At 38.8% G+C, this 18,514-nt stretch overlaps 1 protein-coding gene across 6 annotated transcripts; it reads left to right on the top strand.

The window, feature by feature from the left end:
* Positions 1–10,885: 10,885 nt before the first annotated feature.
* Positions 10,886–18,226, top strand: LOC131333569 (putative recombination initiation defects 3). 6 transcript variants are annotated; one of them, XM_058368196.1, is made up of 12 exons: positions 10,887–11,130; positions 11,269–11,449; positions 13,389–13,542; positions 13,707–13,841; positions 14,330–14,382; positions 14,482–14,676; positions 14,833–14,898; positions 14,994–15,040; positions 15,676–15,829; positions 16,042–16,123; positions 17,816–17,912; positions 18,000–18,226. In XM_058368196.1, the coding sequence occupies exons 1-11, from the start codon at positions 11,066–11,068 to the stop codon at positions 17,866–17,868; spliced, it is 1,185 nt and encodes a 394-aa protein (XP_058224179.1). In that variant the 5' UTR covers positions 10,887–11,065; the 3' UTR covers positions 17,869–17,912; positions 18,000–18,226. The 6 variants fall into 6 exon arrangements, with proteins under 6 accessions (XP_058224170.1, XP_058224179.1, XP_058224140.1 ...); XM_058368157.1 differs by lacking the exon at positions 17,816–17,912 and adding an exon at positions 17,000–17,108; XM_058368163.1 differs by lacking the exon at positions 17,816–17,912 and adding an exon at positions 17,000–17,108 and having other exon boundaries at positions 17,955–18,226.
* The last annotated feature ends 288 nt before the right edge of the window (positions 18,227–18,514 follow it).

Genomic DNA, 18,514 nt, shown 5'->3' with positions numbered 1-18,514 from the left:
TTTCTAGTGCTAGGGCAGTTACACAAGTAGTAGATATGAACGAATGCGATGCTCCAGAATCGAATAAAGCTTGTACACAGGTGCTATATAATAATAGCGTACCTTGGATCACAGAGGGATCCTGCTCTTGCTCCTCAGTCTGTAGGGCAAAGATACGCCCTCCGGTGCCTTGCTGGGTTCCAATGAGCTGTTTTCCCTTATTTTGCCCGTTCTGCTGCTGCAGTGGGCCTCCAGGGTTTTGTTTCACAAAGCTGGCCTGCCCGGGCTGTTGAGTCTTCTGATTCCAAAAGCTCCCATTCTTTTCTTTCTGGGGCTGGGGGCACTCACGCCGGTAGTGACCCATGGCCTGGCAGTTGAAGCACTGGACAGTTGCTCTGTTCTGGCTGCCCCTCTGCGGTTCACCATGCCCGGATGCAGCAGTCTTCCAGGGTTGGTTGTTTTGCGCTGGGGTGAAAGGCTTGGTTGGGTAGGGTCCGCGATTGTTGTTAGGTGGCTGGGGTTGGATAGGCCCGCCAGTGTTGCCCGTTGCCTTCCTCCATCGAGTCTTGAAGTCAGCCTCCTCGCTTTCCAGGCGGAGGGCACACTGAACCACACCATTATAAGTGGTGAAGGCCTGTGCCACTACGGCCCTTCGAGCGGTAGTCAGCCCCCACTCGAATCTTCTTGCCTTCCTGTCTTCGGTTGCCACAGCGGTCGGAGCGTAACGGGACAGCTCTTCAAATTTGGCCGCGTACTGGGTCACGGTCATTGTCCCTTGCTTCAGGTTCATGAATTCCTGCTCCTTGGCGAGGCGAAGGGGTGTAGGGAAGTATTTGTCAAGGAATAGGGTTTCAAACTCGGCGAAGGTCATGGTGGCTATGGCATGGGTGGCCTCCATTAACTCCCACCAGTAACGAGCTTCCCCCTTCAGCTAGTAAGTGGCTAAGGCCACACGGTCTCCGTTTCGGGTGATCTCCAAGGTGTCCAGGATCACCTTGGTTTCTTTCAGCCAGGCTTCAGCCATGGTAGGGTTAGGATCTCCGTTGAAGGTCGGGGGTCGACGCTTGCAAAATTCATTCATTGCCCGGGTTCGGGTCATTGGTCCATCATCACGATTCTGGTTATGGCGGGTAGCGTTCAAGGCAGTTACAAGTGCTTGCATGATCTGAGCTAGTTCGGTGTTAGTGTTAGAGGATTCGCCATTCTCGTATCCTAGTCCACTGCGTCGGTTCACCATCTACGAGTAGAAATTGTAATGGGGCGGTTTAGTCTACTTAAAATTTTTCCTTTTGTAAACGCAATTTTATCGAATAACATGCAACGGTATTTTGACAACAAAAACAAGCTTTTTCATACATAAACAATGATCATGCCAAATAGAGAACACAAGTCTTTTATTTCATAATAAACCAGTACAACATAGAAGGCTTACTAGCCACAACTTCCTACTAAGATTGATTACATCAAAGGGTCCAACTACTACTTAAGCCTTCTTAATTATTCTAGAAAATACTAGGAAACTCCATCCGATAAGCGCCTATGTCGGTTTCGAAAGGTGGTGGTGGCACATCTCCGGGGTTAACGGTTATGTCCATGACTTCGGGTTTCGCTCTTTGGAATGCTGCTTCCTCTTCGTCGGATTTCCAATCCTCGTCATCGGTCGGCGCATCGAAATCTGGTCCGTTCATCGCTTGCTCCCAATCTTCTTCGTCACTGAACTCTTCGGGGTCCTCTTCAGGTTCCTCCATAGGTTCTTCCTCCGGATCTTCCTCGGGATCCTCTTCAGGTTCTCCTGCTACCATGTTGCTGGGTGGGATCATTGGAATTTGGGTGAGGGCTGCTCCTGCATGGTCCTCTCCATTTCCCTCAATCAAGAATTCCACATCGTTGGGAGGTGCTATTTGGACTAGGACGGGCGCTGCTTCGGCATCATCTCCTCCCTCGGGAAGTACGATAGAGCCATGTTCTCGGTAGTAGTCATTGGTGCAGGGAAAGGCATATGGGAAGTAAGGATCTTCTATCAGTTGGTTCGTCATTGACCTTAGGGTACTCGCGAGATGGTGCACTTCGGCTAGTAGGTTGATTTGGTAGGAGCTCAAGTGATTCATCTACAAGGAAAGAATTCTATTAGTCAAGTTTTGAAAGGAAGTTTTTAGTAAAAACTTAGAGAAAACTTTTTAGGTTTCTACGTTCCACATTCGATTCTTGATTTAAGTTATCATCCAATTGTTCGGGAATTCCCAGCTCGGCGGTACTGCCAATTCCCTGCCTTGCTTCAATCCGAAGATTGTTTTGACAGAATTCCACCCAATTTGGGACGGTAAACTTAAATTCAATTCACTTTTGTGCAACGGTCAAACTTATTTTGTGGTTCTACCCATTCTACCCCATGGCCGAGGTTTTGAACCTAAAGCTTTGATACCAAGTTTTAACGCCCCGAATTTTGGGTACATTAAATAAAACATTTTATTGAAATAAAAACTGAGTCCGGCTCTTTATTACAACAAAAACATAAAAGAAGTACTTTTATTACAAACGGAAGGGAACTAAGGTTCCTAACTACGGCTCCGCTTGTTCTTCCATCCGGGCTAGCTCTTCGTCTCCAAAGGCCTCCAAGGTGTAAAGTTTGCCCTATTCATCTATGAAATCTGACATATTATACCGGCGTCGCCACCAATATAATAGGCCAGGGTCACCAAAAAGGCAACACCGTGAGCTTAAACGCTCAATAGAATAATCCAAACCCTCTAACCCTTAACTTACAACAACTCAACACATAGTCAAAGAATTTCTCATATCATGCTTATCTAGTCAATTTAACTAACAACAACACATTCGCATTTGATAAACAATCAACGTTGGTGTCCAAGATTTTGAGTTTCTCCTACATGACTCCTCGTAGACCGTGTCAACATTTTCCACATTTCATAAACGTATCTCCTTTTCAAAAACTCATTTTTTTAACACACCCAACCTCGGTTCCGCCGTTCCGGTCTCCCCAGTATCCTCACAATGGTTCCGCCGTCCCGGGCTCCCATTGGCACGCATTGCATTGGCTCCGTAACGCGGATAACCAAGCACACACCCAACCTTGGTTCCGCCGTTCCGGACTCCTGAGTATCCTCACAATGGTTCCGCCGTCCCGGTCTCCCATTGGCACACAAAACACACACCACACAATGGGCAAGTCCGGCCACATTGCGATTTCCAAAACTTTTCACACTTTTTCAAAACACGCCATTTCATAAACAACACCCTAGGTGTCATGTTTCTACTTTCTCGATTTCCGTGTCTCGTTTCTCATGCATAGACTCCGCGGTGAGACTTTTCATATACGATATCATTCATTGTAATATTCAATCTAACAAGATCATCCATTTTAAACTACTTGACATGCTTGAATCACTTAATAACGAACATCATGCATTTCATATGTTTCCAACAAAAGATAACATTATCTACTTTAAATAAAGTGATTAAAGTTACTTCCTAATGAACTTATATACAAAACTACTTTATATTTGGGATAGTAGGTAAGGATAACTACTTGGGATGGAAGATAAGGAGATCCTACCTTGCTTCTTGGCGGTAGTAGTCGGTTATGAAGTTTTGGTCGACGGTTTTGGATTTTGGCAGCGTAACAATGTCAGTTTGCTTCGAAAGGAAGAGAGTTGATCTTTTCTCTTCCTAGAAACAACTTCTAACTTAACTAAGCTACTTAAAAAGATCTAAAGGTGGTTTTGGAAGTGGTTTGGGTGGTTTCTCTCAAGAACAATCAAGAACATAAGAAAATAAGAACTTTGGAAACAAGAACTCTTGAAATTTCTAGAGAGAAGTTGGAGCAATGGTTGAAGGTGTGAGTTTGAAGCTTGGAGTGAGCTTTTATTTATAGGCAAAGGCTTCCCTCTCTCTCTCTAGCCGAATCCCTCTCTCTCTCTCTCTCCCTCACCTTTCTTTCACATGTCAAGGTTGATTGAAAGGTTGGAGGCTAATTTAGTAGGCTTGCATGGCTAGTTTGGTCCTTGGATTTGATCTTTGGAAGATATGTTGGAAAGAAGGAGACACTGGTACAAGATTCTTGGTTAAACAATTGAAAGTTGTACAATGGAGGACAATGGGGTTAAGATTTGGCTAGGAAAAGAAATCACCAAAGATTTGAAGTACTTTTGGAAGACTAATGTCAAGTACACATCAAATTCTTCTTCTTCTTCCTTCCTCTTTCCCTCTCTCTCTCTCCCTCTCCCTCTTTCTCTCTCTCGGCCTCTCTCCTCTCTCTCTCCCTCACGGCTCTCTCTCTCTCCTCTCTCCTCTCTCTCTCTCATGTACTAGCTATATACATATATATATGTATGTACTAATATGTAAGAACACAAATAAATAAAAGGGTACTTTGGTACAAAGGGTCAAATTAGTCTTAAAGGGTCAAGATTCACTCTTTAAACTAATATAAAGGTACGAGTACTTTAATTAATATAATAATGTACTTTTGTACTCCCGGAAATCTTAGCAAAATATTAGTTTAATGGGTTAAGTACTTTGTTGGAAGATGAACCTATTACCCAATGGATAATAAAACCCCTAATGGTTATTAACCAAAGGATAATAAGGTACGAGTACTTTAAATACTAAACTAAGTCTTTTTAAAAGACTACATGTCCTTTAGAAATACACATGTGTTTATATATATGTACTTAGCCAAATATAATAAAGGAAAAGCTTTTGTCCAATGGGTAAAGATTACCCTAACGGTTATTGTCCAATGGACCATAGCTACAAGGGTACTTTTATTAGTAAAATAATCGAAAAGTACTTTTAAAGTAATTATAAAAGTTTATTTTTAAAAGATCATAGTACTTTCTTCAAATCTTTCAAAAATCCTTTTATTATAAAGAATTGGGTTTCTATTATCCAATGGATAATAGTTCCCCTAACATTTATCGTCCAAAGGATAAAGAATAAAACTAAAACAATAAAAAAAAATAATTAAACAATTTCTAGTTTAGGGTTCAAAAGGTTCAAGATGGGCAAAACGGTCCATCTTTGGTTAGGGAAAAGTAACTAGGTGACTTCCTAGTTTGGTTTCTTCAACAAGCCGGTTGGAAGCTAACTAGACTTGCTAAGTAGGGCTCAAAAGTCAAGAAACGATTCTTGAGGGGCTAAAGTGTAATTAGGGTTTCTAGTCGAGGAACATAATGAAAGGCGTTCGATTGCTTGAAGACAAGCCGTTAAAGAACTAATACGAAAATCATCGAGCGTTTAAGAGAAATTAAGAAATTTTGAATAACAACGAGATTTTTATTGAATGAAAAATCGGAGTTGTTACAGAAACTTAGAGTCACCACGAGTAGGCAGCCCGTAGAACTTTTTCCTAAGAATGATCCGGTCAATAACAACCGTTGAGCAGTAGGGTCACCAACCTAATCTGGTCTCTTCCCAAATGGCCAGAGTCACCCGCACACAGGATTAATTTCCCTAAACTTCCAAAATATATTTCCATCAATATCCACAAAGTTCTCACCAAAAGATTTGTAACGCCTTGAATTTTGGGAACATTAAATAGGGAATTTCATTGAAAAATAAATGGAGTCTGGCTCAATATTATATCATTAACCTTACAAAAGTACTTTTATTCAATAAGGGAGGGAACTAGGGTTCCTATCTACTGCTCCGCTTCTTCTTCCATCCTGGCTAGCTCTTCGGCTCCAAAGGCTTCCAAGGTGTAGAGTTCACCTTATTCATCTATAAGATCTGACACATTATACAGGCGTCGCCATCAATATAATATGTCAGGGTCACCAAAGGTAACACTGTGAGCTACAAAAGCTGAATAGAGTAACCCATACCCTCTAACCCTTACACTTGCGAACAAATGATCATAAATTTAATAATTTCCACATAGTTCATACATATTCGACAAAACAGTCAACAATGACACATCCGCATTCATTATTCAACTAACGTTGGTGTCCATGGTTTTTCGAGTTTCTCCTATGCGACTCCTTGTAGACCGTGTCACTGGTTTCACCTTTCATTAACCAAATCAACATTTTCAAAATCGTCATTTTAACACACCCAACCTCGGTTCTACTGCGCCGGTCTCCCTAGTATCCTCACAATGGTTCCACCGCGCCTGGTTCCCATTGGCACATAAAATCTGCATTGGCTCCTCTCCGCGGATAACGAAGCATATTACCAATGAGGCTACCACGTCCGGCCCCATTGGCAATCTTCACAATGGGCTACCAAGTCCGGCCACATTATGGTTTTCACAATCCACGCAATGGGCTACCAAGTCCGGCCACATTGAGAGTTTTCATTCACACAATGAGCTACCAAGTCCGGCCACGTTGCGGTTTTCGCAATCCACACAATGGCTACCAAGTCCGGCCGCATCGCGGTTTCCACACACACAATGGGCTACCAAATCCGGCCACGTTGCGGTTTCAAACATACTTTGCCATTAACATACCCTAGGTGTCATGTTTCTATTTTCTCAGTTTTTGTGTCTCGTTTTCAAGCAACGACTCTGCGATAGGACTTTTCACATATGTAATCATAAATCATTCACTGTAATCTTGAAACTAAACTAGCAAGATCATCTAACTCTATATTACTAATCATACTCAAATCACCACTTAAAGCATAACGCCACATGTACGGACGCCTTTAGAGTGAAAATCACTTATACTTTATAACAAGACAAGTAACGCAAGCAATTCATGCATACATGCTCATAACCATCCTAAAGATCAAAATACGAATACTTCTATCGACGATAAAGTCTTATCTTTCAAAAAATCGTTCTTTCTTCCTTTGTGGGAAGTTCAAAACAACATATGTTTATTAGAGTAAAAGTTGATTATTCCAACATGCTCATACTTCCATTAGCGAAAACAAGTTTGATAATTATCATGCATTCCAAACCTTATAGGTGAAAAATAACCTTATATACTTAAAGAAAATGGTTAGGGACATTCTACGTATACTTAGAGATAGGGGATAAGGATAATCTACCGTTCTTCTTGGCGGTAGGGCGGCTACGGAAAGGTAAGTCGGCGGTCGAACGGAGTAACTTCCTACGGTAAGCTTCCGGTAGCTTCGAAAGAGAAAGGTTTCTCTCGAAACTTGTTCTTGACTAAACTACTTAAACTTTTTTGGATCGAAAGGGTGGTTGAGTGGTGGTTTAGTGGCGGCCTAGGATGAGTTTCTTGAAGAACACAAGAAGAACTCAAAAACAAGAAGAACAAAGAACAATTGCAAGGATTCTAGAGAGAGAAGTTGAATGGGTGGAGGTGTGTGTGGAATGGCAAAGATGGGGTGCTATTTATAGCCAAACTAACTTCTATTACCCAATGAATAAAATTTTCCCTAGCAAATATTGTCCAATGGTTAAAAGGGTAATTATGAAAGGTATGGTCTTGTCTAATCAAGCTTTTCATGCATGCCAAGACTTGTCAATCCAACTTAGGTGTAAGAATAGATAATTATGAAGATTTTCTAAGACTTAAAGGCAATCCTAGGTAATCATAACCTAGGTTGGTAAGTCTTGCAAGTAAGAAGGAAATGATGGCTAGACTAATGTGTAGTCTTCCCATGTTTAGTCAATCCTAGGCTAGGTTGTAGTCAATTTCTAGGATGATTAAAGGCTTGGATTCTATGCTAGAAATGAACTAGAAATAGGTTGGCAAGTCATAAATAGGCTTAAGGCTAAAGGGGTAGCTTGTGGGAGTGAATAAAGCACACCACACACTCAATCTCTCTCCCTCCCTCTCGGCCTCCCTCTCTCCCTCTCCCTCTGGGCTTCTCTCTCTCTCTCTCTCTCTCTCTCTCTCTCTCTCTAGTACTATGAACATATATATATATATATATATATATATATATATATAAACACACACGCACACACACACACACACATATATGTACATCTAGGAAAGTAAGTCTAAGAGGGGAATTAGGTTCAAGGCTATTCTTCCTAGGCTTGCATGCATGGCAAGGCTAAGTTTGCTTCTTTTGGAAGCAAAATGATGACTTCTTTGGGTAGTAAAATGATGGCATGAGTTGTCTTGTCAAATATATAAACACATTGGCAAATCTAGTTTCCATTATCCAAGGGACAAAAATTCCCCTAACATTTATTATTCAATGGGTAAAGGAATAATGATGATGACTAAGGTTGAAATGACTAGACATGGAGTATAATGATGACCTCTCTAGGTCTAAAAGGTTCAATTTGGGTTGGAGGGGTTCATAAGGCTCAAAAACGGTCAAAAAGGTCCATCTAGGGTTAGGGAATTGTAATTAGGTGGATTGGTAGTTCGGTTTCTCCAACTAATCGGTTAGAAACTAACCCTACTTGCCATGTAGGACTTCTAGCCAAGAAATATAAATTTTAAGGACTAAAATCTAATTATGACGGATTATTACAAATTAAAAGGAATTTTTAAAAGTAAAAACAAGTAATTAAAAAAAAAATTTAACGAAATTTTTATTTACCGAAAATCAGGGTCGTTACAAGATTAGTCGGTCAACAAATGGTTTCACCGATACCGCATGCCAATTTAATATAATCAAATATAAACAATATGTGTCTTCAATTTCAATAGTAAATTTTTCAAAACAACAATTTAATGGACACGAGAAAGTTCGAAGAGTACGTAGCATGCTTAACCACTCACCTGAGTCCAAAGAAAATGCAACCAAGTAACGCAAAACGAGGCTAACCTGACCAAAAATAGAGTATACAAGTGACTAGACTTTGTTCACCCTTCATAGCCACGCACCACACCTCACACAAAATCACCACACGGCTGCCACGCACCGCACCGCCACACTTCAACCTTAACCCAAGTCACCTCCAACACTCCACGGTCCAGTAGAATTAAAAGGAAACAATCGATGTAAGTAAAACTTTGCAAAACCAATACAAACCCTTCAAACTCTCTCCACTGCCCTACACTAGCCAATAAAAATCAAACTCTACTCCAATCCATGTACAACAAAGGGACGAAAATGAAGCAAGAATAAAGAGAACAAGAATTGCTTACCCAATCGATCACCAACGAATTGAACCCTCGACTGCGGCTTCTCTCTCTCACGCAAAGTTTTCTCAGACTTCCTATTTCAAATGTTCTCTCCAGATATAACCCTACTCCGTGTATATATCTCCTTAAAAGTAACTTTACAAAACTACCCACTTAACACATGTTGCACCATAAACTATAGCTAAGCAGTTAAATAGAATTTAAATGGATAAATAGCACAAATTTATTTATAATCCAATTCATCCTAATACAAAAATTTAGAGTTACCATATAGCACCACTATTTTACCCACAATCAATCTCATACTCCAAAGGCTACAATTGTGCAAACAATATCCATAGGGCGCTCAAAAATAATTAATTGGGACCCAACCACAACACCCCAGTAATTTTGGCAATATAGCTAAATAAATAAATAAATAAAATGCTAGGCCATAAGAGTACCTGTTTTCTTATTCTCGACCAAAATCAAGAAGATACCACACTTTTTTTAGGAAAAGTTTCAAAAAAGCACATGAACTTTTAAGAACTTTACAAAAAAACACCTGAATTTTTACTAATGACAAAAAGACACATGAACTTACCTTTCCGTTTAACAAAAAAGCCCCCTGCATCCAATTCCGTCAATTTGTAATGGATGGAGCTAACGGAAGGCATTAACCTTCCTCTTTTTTTACTGTTTACTTCAAAAAATTACTTTTAACTTTTTTAAGTAATAAATAAATATACAATAAAATTCTTTTTTTCCTTACTATTTGTCAAAAATTATTTTAACCCCATTTTTTACTATTTACAAAAATAACCCCTTTTTTCTTTTTTTACTTTCAAATTTTACCTTCCCCCCCACCCCCCTCTCCCTCTTTTTTTTTTTTTCAAAAATTCGACCGCACACCATCGATCAACCCCACAATTAGCAGCCAAAGCCCTAGCACCAATTTCAGAATTTTGAAATTACTTTTTTTGGGGAGATGATTTTCACTCTCCCTTTTTTGATAACTACACTCCCTTTTCTTCTTTTAGCAAAAAAATTCATACACTTTCAATACTAAAAAAAATGAGTTGCTATCAAAAAGAAGAGTGTGAAAATCACTCTCTTTTTTTAAGCTTCATTTTATTTTTTACTTTAAAAATTACTTTTAACTCTTTCTTTTTTAGTAATGAATAAATATGTAATAAAAAATTTTCTTACTATTTTTTAAAAATTACTTTCACCATCGTTTTTTAACTATTTATGAAATTGAAGTTAGGACTTTGGCGGTTGGTTGTATGGGGTTGAATTTCTAAAAAAAAAAGAGAGTAGCGGGCGTGGGGAGGTGGAATTTGAATGTTAAAAAAAGGGAGAGTTAAAGTTATTTTTATAAATTTATTGCCTATTTATTTACTATAAAAAAAGAAAAAGTTGAAAGTAAAAGTAAAAAAAAAGGGGAGGTTTAACTCCATTCGTTACAAATTGACAAAATTGAATGGCGGAAGGTTTTTTGTTAACGAATGTTAAGTTCATGTGTCTTTTTGTTATTAGTTAAACTCCAAATGTTCTTTTATAAAAAATTTGAAAGTTTAGGGACTTTTTAAACAATTTTCCAACTAAAATATCCGAAGATGGAAACCAAAAAAAGTCAATACTTTGGGGATAAAAAAGTTAATAAGCCCATCGTATAGTAGTAATATATACTCCCTCTGTTTCAATTTACAATGTTTTTAATATGTAATATGAATTTTATTTGATAAATTTTAATTAATTTTATTATACAAAATTTTTTAAATTATAAAATATAATATATAAGTATATTTTTGAACGATACGAATTTTATTAATTGTACAAACAATATGGGACAGCTGAGTAGTATAATACATGCGAACCGAACCGAGGAACACTCACCTAGTGTCTCTCACTCATCAACGATCTGGCCTCTTTGAGGAACTCGAACAGAGCTTCGATCAAACACTTTGAAGACAAAAACCGCATCACAATTTCGGAAATCCAAGCGACCAATTGGATTCGCATTTTCGACACTCTAGGGTTTCAACCAGTCACCGTTCGTTTCAATGAAGTTGAAGATCAACAAAGCCTGCGATCTCAGCTCCATCTCCGTTCTTCCTCCTCACACGAGGTTCAATTCCGTCACGAAATCTACACACGTGCACGTATAAGAACGCACACACGTATATATATCTGTCTTTGTGTGGTGACATGTGAGTGTTGTAGCTAACATACGTATGCTGTTTTGGTGCGGTGATGATTTGGAAAGGCGATCGAGCATTGGGCCGAGCGGGCCGGGGTCGTCATCGGTGTTTGGAAGAAGCCAGGCGTCTCAGCTCCGCTCGCAGCCGTCGCAGCATTCGTTTTCGCAGCAGGGAGTTTCGTCTCAGCACGGAATGTTTTCTCAGCTCTCGCAGAATTCTCTCGATGAGATTGTCACGAACGATCAGGTAAACTCTCTCTCTCTCTCTCTCTCTCTAGTTTTTACGCTAGTCATGATTCAGTGACCTTATGATCTGAATTGGAACGTGCTAAAAAAGCAAAGGAAAAAAAATCGAGCTTCTATCACTTGTTTGTTTAGAGCCGTTATTTTGGTCTCTCTTTCTCTCTCTCTCGATCTCGAGCCGTTATTTTGTACATATATGTGTGTGTCAAGGGCTGGAAAGCTCGCGAGCAGCTTGTGGCTCGGCTTTGACTTGTTTAGTGATCAAGCCGAGTTCAACCTCAAGTTGTAGGCTCTTTTGCCTAGCTCGACACTCAAAAGCTTGGCTCGGGTCACAAAAGCTTGGCTAGTTTGTCTAGGCTTGTTAAGTAAATTAGCGGCTTGTTTACAAACGAGCCGAGCTCGAGCTCAAGTTTCTGGCTCATTTACTAGATCAAAAACTACGAAGCTCGGCTCGGCTGGTTTTTGTGTGTGTGCACATTTATAAAAATATGTGAACATGTACATAAAGTACATTTGCATTTATGAAAGCTATGTATCTATCTGTAGTGATGATTCTCCGACTTGTGAGTTGTGATCTGAATTTAAACAGAGTTGAAAATAAATAAATAAAAAATCAACTTTGACACAAATTTTCGTGTAGAGTTGGTGATACTGAGTAATATGCATCTGCATCTGCTACTGGGAAGTACCTGTAATGATTTTTATTCTCGTAAATGACTCGGTACGAGTTTGCTCTCATTTGTTGCTTTTGTTATTCGGCGACTTACTCGTTCATGGTGAGAAGTCTGAAACTCGTCATGTCCCCAGCGGCTTGGTTAGCATTCACCTGGTAAGGCGACTCAAAACCTAGTCACCTTAACTTGTCTATGTGGAAAAAGGAAAAACAAAAAAGGAGTTTGAAACTCTTCAATTTAACCTGGCTTGATTACAAAGAATTACTAAACCTGCCATCATGGTATGTTGCTTAGGACAATTAATTTTTTTTGACAGGGAAAAAAAAATTGTCCTAAGCAACATAGCATGATGGCAACTAGAAGTCTAAAAGTAAGTCAAATGAGGATTTGTAACTTCAACATATGATAAACTTCGAAATTAAATTTGACCATTACATTTATGATTATGATAGATTCTGTAATAAAATAAGATGCAAATGGAGAGGGGGCTTTGAGTGTCTTTTAATTGTGTTACAGTTAGAAGGACGGGTAAAGCTTGCTTGAGAATGAAAGAGACGTCAAGGCTTACTGTCACTCGGAGTTGATCATCTATATTATGTGTGCATGTGCATGTGCATGTGCATGTGTTTTCAACCTGCTCTCTTGTTGCTTGGATGGCCATTTCTAAGTTTCTAGGACAAACAAACAATGTGCACGGCAAGTAAGGCTTTCTCAAATTGTGCTCAGAAAGTACAGTACCAAGATGTTAACAATGATAACAGTAAGATGGAAAACCATTGAGATGTGTTTCTGCAATTTCCAATGACAAGATATTCCTGAAATGTCACTGAAACTCTTTTCTTATCAAAATGGAAAGCTTGCGTGTTTTTTATTCTTGAATGGAATATGCTCTCACAACTATGTGGAACTTGCTCTAAAATGTTGCCTTTTAGCCATATGTTTTCCCCTGTTTCTTTGGTTTGGTTTGATTGTTTGAAGTGTTTTGCATAAATTTGCATCTGTCCACCTCACCAGTTGTACACGTTATACTATGTCCTCCAACTTCTGAAAATAAGAAACACACTAACCAATGAGGTTTGCTGTTTTAATTTTGGTTCTCATTCACGAAAGAGGTTGCGGAACGTTAAGTCCTTGGATAAGTGCCTAGTTTTCCAGCGCTGATAAATTCTAGTAAATACACAAGAAAACTATAAAAAGGAACTTATTTTCAGTTGAGGATTTTCTTTTTGCATTTTCTTAATCATTTCACTGTCTATGTTGCTTGTGTAGAGGATAAGTTCTCAGGAAAGAGAGAATCCAGTGAAGAAGCTTTCTTGCTTGCCCCCTATCAGCTACTCGCTGGAAGAGAGTCAGATGCAAGTCTCGAGATCTTCTAGCAATCTTATGCGCAAGTGGAACTCTAGTTCTGTTCTAGATCACAGAAGTAAGTTTATCCAAGTGCATTTGAACCCCTGATTCTCATTCTCACTAAGGAGATTCAAAAAAAGCACTGTATGTTTAAATTCGGTTTGAAAATTTGAAATTCGATAGTGTCTAATTTTTATTCGTTTCAGCAAAGTTTGTGAGTATCGAACCTTGAGTATGCAGGTCAGACAAGTGAAGAACTTGAACGCAGGATTGGAATGATGGAAACTTCATTGAACAGATTTGGAATGATCATGGACTCTGTTCAGAGTGATATCATGCAAGTAAACAAGGGAACAAAGGAAGCATTGATGGAAAGTAAGTATCTCAACTGCCAAATACTTTGTGGTAAATGAGCTTTTGAGAGGAAATTACCTGATTTTGTAAAAGCCATCGTTCTCTGCAATCAGTTATTTTTTGTCTGACTCTCTTGCCTGAAATTTTCTAGAAAGCATTCGGAGACGTCGATTATGTTTTGTATTCTCAAAACGTCTCAAGTCTCTTGTCCTCAGGGTGTTTAGAACTGAAAACAGTGGGTTAGTTTCCATAGGTTTAGTCATTTATGTGCATTTTCACAATGAAATGCTTGGTTTGGCTTGTCTCGGTGAACATCACTCAGTTTTCTTAAACATCTTTGTGATATATTATGAAGTGTCAAGAAGATGCCCACAGAGAGAGAGAGAGAGAGAGAGAGAGAGAGAGAGAGAGAGAGAGAGAGAGCAATTTAATTAACTGTTCATTCTTGATGCAAACTCAAAAGCTTGTGACTAAATTGTTCACATCATTTCCCTTTCAATTTCAATCAGTTGAAGACGTACGACAGAAGTTAATTGCTAATGGTAATTTGCTGCAGGTAATGGTAAGACCACTATACCTTTCCCCACACGTATTCACTGCAGTTAATGTTTCAGATTTCAAATGATGCCACTTTCTAAAACAACTGTAAAATGATAATCAGGCAAAGGGACAAGAAGATATCAAAACTAATCTAGCAGGTGGCATAAAATCTCTCTCCGATCAAGTCAGCCAGGATACAGATGGAGAGAAGTTACAGGAGATTTCTTCATTTATATTAACTTTACCAGAGCAGATTGACGTCTATTTGCAAAAAATGAAATCTGAACTCTGCAATAAACTCACCCAAGAAATTCAGGTATGCAACCATAGCTCTGGAACAAATGAAACTTATTACTTGGATAATCTCCTTTTCCTATCTTTGACTTGAGGCAGAGGGTGGAATTTCAATTCTTGTGCTGCTAATGATTGCGGGTTTCTGGATTGTTTACTTGTACATAATTCTCACTTGCAGGCAATGGTTTGCAGCTTGAAGGTTCCTAACCAACACCATCTAACTCCCGCTATTCTTTTGGAAGAGGTAGTTTGCTTGTCTCATAGAGCTACTTATCAAATTTGTTATTTTTCAGAAATTCTTCTATATTAGTGTTCTTCATTCTTTTTTTCAAATTGTAGGGTATCAGTTGCCGTTCTGTTCAACAGCAGATGCAACCTCTCAAGGGGTACATTGATAACAAATTGATTTTTTTTTTTCCTGGTTTTTCCCTACTTTTTTTAATGTATTTTTTTCCTCTACCCTCTAGGTGCGTTAATCTCCTGGCAGGTTCAAAGACTGTTTGCTTTACTAGATTATGCTGGTCTCTTTCATTAAGAGGAAACTTTAAACAATGGTCTACAAGTATTTGCATATGTGAAGTCAGAACTAGAAGTTTTGAGCACAATTACTCAAATGCCACTTCATCTAAGATACAACTGATATATAACTGTATTAATTGCATTCATGATCTCCATATGCATACTGTATGTATTGTCAATCACTAACTCAACATCTAGCATCAGTAGAGTTGCTATCATAATTAGATGATATGGCGAAGTCAAAATGTACCAGTTGGCTGTCGTCAGCTCAAGAGATGTATGAAATTTTCTCACTTAGTGAAACCAGTGTATAAAATAATTTTTCTTGGTTGTAGTCTATCCTTCAACCTGTCAGCCTTGGCTAAGATCAAGTAATGTAAAACTTTGTTTTTGCCCCTTAGAGTGCATACAGTGGTTCTTTTATTGGTTTTATAAGAAATAGTTTAGCGTTATTGTTTCCTCTTATCCTTTCAAGCAATTAATTTTTTTTGTTTAAATCCAGCCCTGAAATGCCACCAAGGAGTTGTGGCAAAACAGCACTGCTTCCAAAGATAGAAGTGGGAAGCTGGACCTCTGTCAAAACAGAACAAGCTACTTTTACACACAGGGGTACAAGTAAGAAGCATAAACAGAAGAGAATGTCTCCGATTGAACTGGTAAATCTCATTTCTTTTTCTTTGTTTTTCATATCCATGGTCTCGTAAATGTTTATTTTAAACAAGACATTGACTTATATAACCTGACATTTACCATGAAAACTCCATGGATTTTTGAACTTAAGAGAAAGGAAGAGTCTGAGGTTGCTTCAGGTGCAGACAGTACAATCTTGTTTTCCTTGTTTAAGCCCAAATGAATGTTGGTGATGCAGGAGAGAGAATGGAGAATTCCTATTGAATCAGATGAGGAGATAGACGGAGGGTTTTCCTGCTTGCTTGAAGGAAAGGAAACAGGTAATTGATTCTAGACTAATATAGCAGGCCTTTTTTTCCCAGCTATGTATTGTGTCATGTGCTTGCCTTGTTCAAGTTTTCATTGATCTGTTATCAAGTTCAAATTGATCTGTTATCAATTTGAAACAAGCTACAAGTATTAGTCCATACTCCACATTTAGGCAAGGATAAGAGGCAAAAATGCATACTGAATGGCTTTTGGTTAGGTTGGACATATTTGAACTTAAGGCGTAAACAATCCTGTGCTGATTCTTAACTACTATAATCGTTATTTATAAATTGGGGGAGGAGATCACAGATTCGTATCAAATGTTGAGGAATTGTCTATCAAGTCCTTTGTGCATATGAATGCTTTGTAAAAAAGGTCCAATGTGCATACCAATGCCCATCCTTACACCATACCTTGTGAAAGCGAGGAAGAATGTTTGATGGACAAACATTTAGAAATCTCCTAGTGCCACTAGATTTGGGAGTTATGTTAATCCAGTGCCTAGTGAAATACACGCTTCCAACAATGGTTAGCCGAGTCCGTGTAGCATATGATCCAAGCAAACGAACAACCAGCAACTCGTGAGGCTTAAGTATCAATTTATTTTTGTCAATTTCAACGTTTTTTCCTCTCGTGTATTAGGTTACAGAAATGAGATTAACATAAGCATATGCACTAAAAATTAACCCAACTTTGAAGCACATAAAGAATCTATGAACCCCTCACAGAGACATTTTTCAAAGGGTTCATTTTTTGCTTTTCCTGTGACCATGGAATGTGGTGATGTACTTTCTCAAATGAATTTCTGCTGTTAATTTAAAATTCACTCTCTATTACGCATCATTTGGATGCTACCACTGCTTTAAACCTACCTTCAAATTTGGGAGATGTAGGAAACTACTCAATGGCAGAAGCAAAGGAAGAAACTAAAAGGATTCTGAGGAAAGCTAGGAGGAGAAAGAGGAAACACTCTAACACTATAATTCTAGATTGAAGGTGTAGATTCACTTCACGCTCTAGCACTCCCATTTTTACAATGCTCTTCCACTTTTTCATCTCCAAGGTTGTTGTTCCTTATGTTTGTGACAGAAGAAAATGTTTGGGTTCTTTTGGGTTCCTTATGTTTGTGACAGAAGAAAATGTTTGGGTTCTTTTGGGTGTCCATCGCTCTTATACACCCTGTCCCCACTTCTTTTCATGTGTCTGATGTCTCTCTCCACATGTGACGCAGCATATGAAGGAGGGCGTTGAGAAGCTCGTTTTACATCATTGTGCATTTTCCACTAGCTTAAGCATCTGGGACAGTTGGTCTACATCATACAGTCACAAAATTAGGCCATTAACATCAGTATTTTTGTAAAGTTGGTTACCTATGTCCAATAGTATTGAATTTTTTTGTTTCAGTATTTGCCTATAACTCGGGATCATAACTTACGGGTTGAGGTAGTTCTCATTCGTATCACGCATAGCATTGGATGAAGGAATTCAACAGTCAGCACCCTTGCATGTTCTATTTTAGGTGCAACAATGTATCCCCTATTAAAGACATTAATCATTCATTCGCATATATCGTCACTACTCAATTTCCAATGTGCCTTAGTTTTTCTGGTAGAAAAATGGATTTGTGGAGAGGCTATACTCCACATACCGAAGTACATTATGCGGTTGATTTGAATACTATCATCCCTGCTGCATATCCGCAGGCAAGGGGTGTGTGTGCACCCGCAAAGGCATTTACCAAGGGACTCTTCTTTGAAGTTAAACCAGATTTTTCACTGCTTTCGGAGTCACTTGCTATTGGTAAATTCCATATTTACTGGGTTTTTATTTTTTTAGCTGCAGTTTTTTCTTTCTTTCATTTTCAGCTGGTTCATACTTCATATACAGGGTTGCAACTTGTACATGCTTTAATAATTGGACCGAGATTATGGCTGCATTGGCGCAAAGTCGGAAAGATACCAATAGAAAATGCAAGGCTCATTGAGAAGATTAGGCACTGTCGTGGAAAATGATAAAAACTTGATTTTGTACCCTTGTAAGTTTGTGTCTGGATGATCGATTCGTGGAGAGATTTACGTTGGAAGTGGAAATTGATTTCCCTAATGTTTTTCCGATCTTTTTTGTCCCCTTCACAAGTCAATGATCCTAAACAACCTAAATTTTTCCACAAGTTTTTCTTTGTTTCAATTAACTTCCACTCAACTGGTCGAGAGGGGCTCAACTCAGCACCTTTCGAGGCCAATGGTTCTCCGCGACGCCCATTGGGTATCTAGTCCTATCCATCTTAAGCATGTACAACACAAATCGATTCGAATTTAAATCATGATAAAGTCTATGAATACAATAAGGTAATAACATATCTATGTGGCAATGTTTCATTGGCAACTAAATAGATTGTTACT

Source organism: Rhododendron vialii, chromosome 1a, assembly GCF_030253575.1.
Source record: "Rhododendron vialii isolate Sample 1 chromosome 1a, ASM3025357v1".
In the NCBI taxonomy this organism is placed as follows: domain Eukaryota; kingdom Viridiplantae; phylum Streptophyta; class Magnoliopsida; order Ericales; family Ericaceae; genus Rhododendron; species Rhododendron vialii.
The sequence above is the reverse complement of the archived record's forward strand: the minus strand, read 5'-3'. Positions and strand labels throughout refer to the sequence as shown.

Coding starts and splice junctions, on each gene's coding strand:
- LOC131333569 (XM_058368157.1), top strand. CDS start 11,066: ATGAAGTTGAAGATCAACAAAGCCTGCGATCTCAGCTCCATCTCCGTT. Junction 11,450..13,388: donor AGATTGTCACGAACGATCAG/GTAAACTCTCTC, acceptor TTGCTTGTGTAG/AGGATAAGTTCTCAGGAAAG. Junction 14,899..14,993: donor CCGCTATTCTTTTGGAAGAG/GTAGTTTGCTTG, acceptor TTCAAATTGTAG/GGTATCAGTTGCCGTTCTGT.